Source organism: Hemiscyllium ocellatum, chromosome 6 (assembly GCF_020745735.1).
Source record: "Hemiscyllium ocellatum isolate sHemOce1 chromosome 6, sHemOce1.pat.X.cur, whole genome shotgun sequence".
Lineage (NCBI taxonomy): Eukaryota > Metazoa > Chordata > Chondrichthyes > Orectolobiformes > Hemiscylliidae > Hemiscyllium > Hemiscyllium ocellatum.
This window is the reverse complement of record NC_083406.1, coordinates 94653862-94663826: the sequence shown is the minus strand read 5'-3', so window position 1 is coordinate 94663826 and position 9965 is coordinate 94653862. Positions and strand designations below refer to the sequence as shown.

Sequence of the window (9965 nt, the reverse complement as noted above, 5' to 3'; positions counted from 1 at the left end):
CATGAGCGAGGATGGAGCAAGCGCGCGGGGATTCTTTGGATCTCGAGCAGCTGAGCAACGAGTTGGAGCAGGAGAGGCAAATGCGGTAGGAGGGCAATGGGACTTTCCCCTGGGATCATGCGGCTTCTTAACTTTGAACCATATCTGATACCACTCCCGCTCTTCTATTCCGTGCAACTTTTGTTTCAACCTGGGATATCATGAGCTAAGTTCCCAGTGTATTCTTCCCCGTCAGGATCCATGGTGACAAGCCGGGTGCGCTATCTAGTGGCAAGCAGTTCTGGCATGATTTTTTTTATATAGCTTTCACTTGAGGTGGACTTTGAGACTTGGGATGACTTTTAGGCATAGAAACAGACATAAAGAGGTAAAACTATTAGTGAAACATTTTACAAATGTGAACATATATGCTCCTCGAAAATAGATTCCAAATGCAAAAGTCATTTTTTTTAAAGTTCTGACTACAGTATTTAATTATTGCAGTTAGGCAAGGCATATGTTGTACTTGTCCTTGTACTTAGGACAATTTGCAAGAATTACCAAGTAATGGTGAAAACCAACATTTAAACTATATGAAAGGAATGTGCTGATTGATGGAGGAATTGCTCCAAGGTAATTGACAGATAACAGATAAATTTGTTTTAATTTCAAAAGAGATGTGTTGACTCGGATAATTCAAGAATTTATTCTGAAAAATGTACCAGCTAATTGTTATCACCCATTTTGTAGAGTAATTTTTGTTTTGGCTAATCCTGACTGTGCGAACGATTTCCTAACAACTAATTTATGATTTTAAACTGGGCTCGCAGTCAGGCATATTTGCATGTACTAGAAGCTACATATTAATAATTTTCCTTTTAGATAGAACATGTTCATGCACGGTACATGCCTCAACTCATCAAAATAGGTGAGTCAACATGATTTAAAATTTAAACAAAGCCTGTCAGTTAAGACCATAAGACATAGGAGTGGAAGTAAGGCTATTCGGCCCATCGAGTCCACTCCACCATTCAATCATGGCAGATGAGCATTTCAACTCCACTTACCAGCATTCTCCCTGTAGCCCTTAATTCCTTGTGACATCAAGAATCTATCAATCTCTGCCTTGAAGATATTTAGCGTCCCGGCCTCCACTGCACTCTGTGACAATGAATTCCACAGGCCCACCACTCTCTGGCTGAAGAACTGTCTCCGCATTTCTGTTCTGAATTGACCCCCTCTAATTCTAAGGCTGTGTCCATGGGTCCTAGTCTCCTCGCCTAACGGAAATGATTTCCTAGCGTCCACCCTTTTACAAGCCATGTATGATCTTGTCAGTTTCTATTAAGTCTCCCCTCAATCTTCTAAACTCCAATGAATACAATCCCAGGATCCTCAGCCATTCTTCGTATGTTAGACCAACCATTCCAGGGATCATCTGTGTGAATTTCCGCTGGACAAGTTCCAGTGCCAGTATGTCCTTCCTGAAGTGTGGAAATCAAAACTGGACACAGTACTCCAAATGGGGCCTAACCAGAGCTTTATAAAGGTTAAAATCTGATTGAAGATTTGTAGCTCGGGTATCCGTTGTTGTGGTTCTGCTCGCCGAGCTGGAAGTTTTTGCTGCAAACGTTTCGTTCCCTGGCTAGGGAACATCATCAGTGCTGTTGGAGCCTCGTGAGAAGCGCTGCTTTGATGTTTCTTCCGGTATTTATAAATACCGGAAGAAACATCAAAGCAGCGCTTCACACGAGGCTCCAACAGCACTGATGATGTTCCCTAGCCAGGGAACGAAACGTTTGCAGCAAAAACTTCCAGCTCGGCGAGCAGAACCACAACAGCTTTATAAAGTCTCCAGTAGCACAATCGTGCTTTTATATTCCAACCCTCTTGAGATACATGACAACATTGCATTCGCTTTCTTAATCACGGACTCAATCTGCATGTTTGCCTTTAGAGAATCCTCGACTATCACTCCCAGATCCCTTTGTACTTTGGCTTTACGAATTTTCTCACCGTTTAGAAAGTAATGTATGCTTTTATTCTTTTTTCCAAAGTGCAAGACCTCGCATTTGCTCACGTTGAATTCCATAATTCACAGTTAACTGTCAATCCTTATTAATTGGTACATTCTCCCCATGAATACCTCTACCAATTAATCAATCAGGACTCTTCTCTAACACAATATCAAAGTTGGTTCTCCCTATAAGGTGATATGGTTATGATCTGTCTAGATGATTGTAAAATGAAAAAGCCTTGACCAGAATTATCTTCTGTTTCAGCAGTACTCAAGTTCTGTACTACCATGTGGCTATTTATTTGTTCATTGTCTTGCAACACGGGAGTAACCCATTCTGTTAATTAGACCAAACATCTAGAAAAGCCCACCTAGCCTTGTAATCTGTTTAAAAATGAGTGACAGAGAACTCTCAAATTCCACTATTTAAAGAAAATAACATCAATTTATTTTTTAACTCTAAAAGTGATCATTAAACAACAACTATTCACAACTCTAAGCTTTCTTTTCTCTTAACTGCTTATTACCTGCCTTCAACTCTTTAACAATATGCTGTTCTAATAAGATGCTTATTAAAATTACATAAACTTAATTTCAAAAACACAGCCGCTGTCATCTTCTGTAACTTCACTCTTCTGGCTGCTGAATTCCCTGGGTCATCTTTCTTTTTACTGTGAGAATGTTTCATATGGAAAAGTACCTTTTTTATAGCGAGTGTTTCCTAATTTCTTGGTCTTTCTAATGACAGTTGCTCTCTCTCCAATTTTCAAAATGCCTGCATTTTTATACTCCACCATTGGATTATTTCATTGGTTCAATGTTGGCAAAACAACAAATTCAAACGTGATTGGGTTTAGTCCCTGGGACATAATTTAAACCGATGGCTATTTTGACAACAAGTCAAATTTAACCAATCAAAATTCAGGTATCCATTTCACAGCCAAATGTTACATATTTTCAATTTTCCAGTACACTCTGAGACTGCCATCTGGTCATCTACTGTACATCGATGCTTGTAATTTCTTAAAGGTATAGTGTAAGCCTTCAACTTCATAACAATTGTATATTAACAAAACTTGCACACCCTGTTACGTGAATGTGAATTTTATGGCATTGATTAAGTGTGCATTATGTATGATATGGGGAAAGGATACAGAAGAATTGGAGAGTTTGTTTTGTTTCAAGACTATGCAAACAGAAATATGAATTAGAGGTAGATGTAGGGCATTAGCTCTTTATGATGGGTGGCACAGAGACTCAGTGGTTAGCATTGCTGCCTCACAGCGCCAGGGACCCCAGTTCGCTTCCTGCCTTGGGTGACTGTCTGTGTGGAGTTTGCACATTCTCCCCATGTCTGCGTGGGTTTCCTCCAGGTGCTCCGGTTTCCTCCCACAATCCAAACGATGTGCAGTTAGTTGAATTGGCCATGCTAAATTGCCTATAGTGTTAGGTGCATTAGTCAGGGGTAAATATTGGGTACAGGAATGAGTCTCAGTGGGTTACGCTTTGGAAGGTCAGTGTGGACTTGTTGGGCCGAAGGGCCTGTTCCCATACTATAGGGAATCTAATCTAATCTAATGTTTGCTCAGACATTCAAAAGCGATCATGATTGAACTGTTTGTGTTCCACATTTTCATCTATCCTTGATAACCACTGATTCTCTTCCCTAATAAAAATCTATCTCCACCTTTCTTTAAAATATTCAATGTCCTATCTCCACCCATATCCTGAGGCCAATTTCAAAAGTTGCACAATCCTATGAGAGAAGAATAGCCTTTCGTCTCTGGCCTAAATGGGTGACCCCTAATTTTAAAATAATGTTTCCTAGTTCTGAACTCATCCTTTAATAGCCACAATGTATAAGTAAACATTTAAGATATCTGCTCATGACATTATCATGGTGTCATAGCATGTGATGCAAGAACGTGAAGATCACAGACTGCATCTTATCTCAGATCACTTGAAGTATGACATACTATTGAAAACACGGTGCTCAGTTGTAATCTTAATAGCTCCATGTTGGCCCAAGTGTTAATGTGGCTGTGAATGTAACGTTTGCATATAACTATGACAAATGTCCATTGGATTCTTCGTTATCATGCTAATTTCCTTATGTTATGTGGGATAACATAAACATTGACACATTAGGTAAAATACTGTGCCAGAGGCAAACACATCCCCCACAGAGCACATCAAACAGCAAATGTGATCAGAACAATCCCGCTGATTCTCACCAACTTCTCCCAGACCTCAATGACCTGAGAGGTCTTCAAATCTCTGTCAACTTCAAAAGAAGTTACAATTTTTCACTATTGGCCTTCAAAAAATCTTTCCTTATATTTTTCCTTGCAATCCCATCTTGTTCAGCTGCATCAAGCTGACACTTTATGGCTTTTTCACTCCCACTCTTCACTGTACTGACTGATTAGTGGCTCCTGGCTTCTTGTGCGCCAGAACAACTTCCAAGACTTTCCATAAGCTGTGATTGCTACATCTAACTGCCTAATAACTTGGCCTGTGTTCTAACAACACAAAGCTATCCAACTGCTCTTGGAGCCAAACTCACTGTGATGCCTATGGAAAACCAGTTTAATTCAGTTGCTTCCATACAATGCAACTAAAACCTGTCTACATCAGTTCACATGTGGGGGCTTTTAAATCCCAATCATTCTAACTGCTCTTCAATGAACTTTGAACTGTCATGAGTGACCTATTGAAAACCTTGCAATAACCCTTCTCCAAGTGATGGAGAAGTGATTGTGGATAAGTAAGGTCTTGTGGAGCAGTGGGAATGATTCTGCTCTGGACCAGAAGGTCAGGTTCAAGTATCACCTTAAGACATGATAGATTGGTGTACAATAACATGTCCAAACATGTTGGTACAAAGAAAAACAAACTTGGAATTGAATTGTACTCTATGCTACTCTTCCCCCCCCCACCCCAGTTTATCTTTCCATGCTTCCAGCTCACTGCCTTTATTCCTGATGAAGGGCTTTTGCCCGAAACGTCGATTTCGCTGCTTGTTTGATGCTGCCTGAACTGCTGTGCACTTCCAGCACCACTGATCCAGAATCTGGTTTCCAGCATCTGCAGTCATTGTTTTTACCTATATCGTAAATGTTCCCAGTCACAGACTGCTGTATTTGTTCAGTGCAATATTGTACATAACTGAACAATTTCATCACAGGTAAACTGGACTATATAGTAGTGCACTAAATTGTATATGTAGAATTCTTTTTACAGTCATAAAAAGTACTATTTTACATGTTTAAAGTAATAAAACTGCATCTAGTCCCACACTTTCTGTCACACAAGTTACTTATCACACTTCAGGTGATAATGTTTTATGCAAATTTTGAAGTAACACTTAGAGGAAGAAACAGACTCCGAACATTTACATCCTAACAGCAGAACAGTGGGCTGCGCTTTACGTGGTATAAATGAACCCATGCTTAAAAAATGCAATCTCTGATTTAACATGTGTAACAGTCTGAAAGAATTGCTGGTATTACAATAAGCTGAAATATCTACCGCAATTCTTTTATGTCCTGGTTTAATTCTTCGAGGAGAAAGTGAGGTCTGCAGATGCTGGAGATCAGAGCTGAAAATGTGTTGCTGGAAAAGCGCAGCAGGTCAGGCAGCATCCAAGGAACAGGAAATTCGACATTTCGGGCATAAGCCCTTCATCAGGAATGAAGGGCCTATGTCCGAAACATCGAATTTCTTGTTCCTTGGATGCTGCCTGACCTGCTGCGCTTTTCCAGCAACACATTTTCAGTTCTGTCCTGGTTTAATGTCTATCATATATGATGTATCTGTATAAACAAAGCATTCATTATACTGCAAATCAAAATTCTAAGACTGTGATTAGTAAACCAAATCTACTAAATTGGAATATTTTCCCAGAATGATCGCACTGCTGTCTGAAGAGTGTGGCTAGATACATCTTTCAGAATGCAGTGTATAGAGTGTTTAGGATTTCCAAGCACATAGCCATAAAATTCTAGAAGACTTGGTGAAACATGCCTTTTCTGAAGATTTAATGATAGGTTTGATTTTTTAAAATGATTGCATCTGAGCTTTTTTCTTCATTCATGGATCTAGGTACTATCATCTTTAGTTACCCTTGAGTAGGTGGTGTTTATAGTGCTGTTAAAAGGGCAGTTCCAGAATTTTGACCAGAAACAATGAAAGAACTGTGATAAACTTCCAAGTCAGGATGGTGTGTGGCTTGGAGTGGAGCTTGTAGATTGTAAGTTTACTGTGCTCGAGCTGTGTTCTTATAAATAGTAAAAGCTAAGGGTTTGGTATTTGCTATCAAATGCCTTCGGTGAATTACTGTAGTGCACCTTACAGATGAAACATACCAATGCCACCATGCTTGGCTGGTGGGAGGATTCAATGTTTAATGTGGTCAGTGGGATACTAATCAATCAACCTGCCTGATTTAATTTGGACCATGTTGTACGTACTTAATGCTGTTGGTATTGCCCTAATCCAGTCAATTGGAAGTATTCCATCGCATTCCTCTCTCTTGCATTGTAGATGGTGGACAGATTTTAGTGAGGGGATGGGTCAGGCTGTGGTCAGTAAGTGAGGTACTTACTGCAGAATTTCCAACCTCTGATTTGCTCGTGCAGCCATTGTATTTCTGTAGCTGTCCAGGTAAATTTCTGGTCATTAACAGAGTCAGAGGAATGAATCATGGACCCTGGTGCCTCATCTGTTTCAAGGCCCTTACTTCCCCCCTTACCCTTCCCCTTTTAAAGCCTCAACAGCTCTGTCAAGTGTCTTCTCAAAGCATTTTTGGAACAATAGAACAGAATAGTGCAGTACAGAAGGTGGCCATTCAGGCCATCAAATCTGTGCCAGTTCTTTCAAAGAGAAAGCTGGTCAGTCCTACACTACCCCTGACTCCAGATCATTCCTTCCCTTTTTTTTTGCTCCAGGTAATTGTACAGTTTCCTTTGGAACACTAATTTGAAGTTGTGTCCATATGAATTGCAGGGAGGTAGTACTTTCCAAATCCTAACCACTACCTGTGTAAAAAAAATTGTCCTCATTTCTTATCATTAATTAAAATGATATGTGGATCATCTGTTTGTATCAGTCCTTCATCCACTGGAAACAGTTTCTATTTATTCTATCTAAACTCTTCATTATTGGATACATTGCCAATAAATTCCCTTACGCTTCTTAGCTCTTGGGACAGTAATCTCAACCTCTCTAAAATCCTTTATTCCTGCAGCCATTCTAGTAAATTTCATATTGAACCCTCAACAAAGCCCTCACATCTCGCAGGTGCCCACAATTGGAAACCATAGCCACAGTGGAGTTTATTAAAATCGCTTCACTTTTTAGAACCCGACTTATTAGATTAATCAAAAGCTCAGCTTTTATGTTGTGATGAAGCTTTACACTATTTTGTTATTACTTTGGAACTTGATTTCTAAGGTAGATAGATTTAGGTTCTTCAATTCTCTGAAATTGATTTTTTGTTTAAAGGTCAGAAAGTCACTTGTTTTAATGGTGTATCAAAACAGCATTTCAAAGAAACCACATGATTAGACCAAATGAACAGAGAAGCTTGCTGGTGAGATAATTGCTGAGGTTTTTACAAAGTTGAGCTTTTGAATTTACTGCAACTGAAAGAAATGTCAGAGGCTAGAAGCAGGTCCAGTCCAAAGAAATGATCCATACCAACAGAATAGCGGTTTAGCAGCGTAAAACTAGTCAAAACCTTGATCTTTTTCTTAGAATTCAGTGAAACTATTTAGTAAATTCCCCAATGTCAGATTCATAGAGTCATAGAATGTACAGCATGGGAACAGACCCTTCATTCCAACTCGTTCATGCTGACCAGATATCCTAAAATAATCTCATTCCATTTGCCAGCACTTGGCTCACATTCCTCTAAACCCTTCCTATTCATATATCCATCCAGATACGTTTTAAATGTTGTATTCATACTAGCCTCCACCACTTCCTCTGGCAGCTCATTCCATGCACGCAACACTATGTGAAAAAGTTCCCGCTTAGGTCCCTTTTAAACCTTTCTCCTCTTACCTTAAATCTATGCCCTCTAGTTTTGAACTCCCTCACCCGAGGGAAAAGACCTTGTCTATTCACCCTTCGTGATTTTATAAACCTTGATAAGGTCACCCCTCAGCTTCTGACACTCCAGGGAAAATAGCCCCAGCCTATTCGGCTTCTCCCTCTAGCTCCAACCTTGGCAACATCCTTATAAATCTTTTCTGAACCATTCCAAGTTTCATGACATCCTTCCTATAGCAGGAACGATGCATGCAGTATTGCATACAGTATTTCAAAAGTGGCTCAACCAATGTCCTGTACATTGACCTCTCAACTCCTATACTCAATGCACTGGCCAAAAATGGCAAGCATATCAAACGCCTTCTTTAGTGTCACATCTACCTGTGACTCCACTTTCAAGGAAGTATGAACCTGCACTCCAAGGACTCTTTGTTCAGCAACACTTCCCAGGACCTTAACATTAAGTGTATAAGTCCTGGCTTGATTTGCCTTTCCAAAATGCAGCACCTCACATTTATTTAAATGAAACTCCATCTGCCACTCTTCAGCCCATTGGCCTATCTGATCAAGGTCCTGTTGTACTCTGAAGTAACCTTCTTCACTGTCCACTACACTTCCAATTTTGGTGTCATCTGCAAAAACTAATCATACCTTCTATGTTCACATCCAAATCATTTATATAAATGACAAAAAGCAGTGGATCCAGCACCGATCCTCATGGCACACTGTTGGTCACAGGCCTCCAGTCTGAAAAACAACCCTTCACCATTACTCTCTGTCTTGTACCTTCAAGCCAGTTCTGTAAACAAATAGCTAGTTCTCCCTGTATTCCGTGTAATCGAACCTTGCTAACCAACTTACCATGAGGAACCTTGTCGAATGCCTTACTGAAGTCCATATAGATCACATCCACTACTCTGTCCTCTTTAATCCTCTTTGTTACTGATTCAAAAAACTCATTTAATTTAGTAATACATGATTTCGTACACACAAAGCCATGTTGACTATCCCTAATCAGTCCTTGCCTGTCCAAATACATGTAAGTTCTGTCCCTCGGGAGTCCCTGCAACAACTTGCCCACCACTGATGTCAGGCTCACTGGTTACAGTTCCCTGGCTTTTCCTTACCACCTTTCTTAAATAGTGGCACCCATGTTAGCCAACCTGCAATCTTCCGGCACCTCACCTGTGGCTATTCATTATACAACTATCTGTGCAAAAGGCCCAGCAATCACTTAACTGGCTTCCCACATAGTTCTAGGGTACACCTGAGCTTGTCCCAGGGATTTATTCACCTTTGTGTGTTAAGACATCCAGCATTACCTCTTATGTAATATGGACATTTTTCCAAGATGTTGCTATTTATTCCCCCACATTCTCTATCGTCCATATCCCTCTCCACAGTAAATACTGATGCAAAATGCTTGTTTAGTATCTCTCCCGTCTCCTGTGGTTCCACACATAAGTGGCCTTGCTGATCTTTGAGGGGCACTATTCTTGTCAGTGTGTCTGCACAGAGAAAATCACATTTGGTGAACATGCAGAAATTTACTGAAAGAAAGTGTTTATGACATTGTTAATTATAAAAATATCTTAAAGTGAAGATAGTAATGATACTTAAGTGGCATTCAAAATCTTTAAAGGATATTGGTGGGAAAAATAGGTTGCATTCTTGCTTTGGCTTTTTATGGTAAGATCTTTTCAAGTTGTCAGATTTATATATGATTTTGTTTTTTCTTTTTTTATTTTATGTAATCAATTAACATTTTTTTAAGTACATTGGCAACCTCTTGTGAATGTGTTCAGTGTTCATAAAATTATCTTACTTCCAGTTCTCTCCTCCTTTGTTCTTCCTCCCTTTCTATTGCACTTCTCTTTAGACTTTATACTCTTTTATTTTTTGTTTGTCTTGGTCC

At 39.7% G+C, this 9965-nt stretch overlaps 1 protein-coding gene across 1 annotated transcript in view; it reads left to right on the top strand.

Annotated features, from left to right (window-relative positions):
• Window positions 1-11: 11 nt before the first annotated feature.
• The window catches only part of ccdc169 (coiled-coil domain containing 169), a 64233-nt gene continuing 54279 nt past the window's right edge, over window positions 12-9965 (top strand). The window contains exon 1 of the mRNA XM_060826981.1: window positions 12-85. Within this exon, the coding sequence (XP_060682964.1) occupies window positions 12-85 (74 nt within the window). The remainder of the gene's footprint in view (window positions 86-9965) is intronic.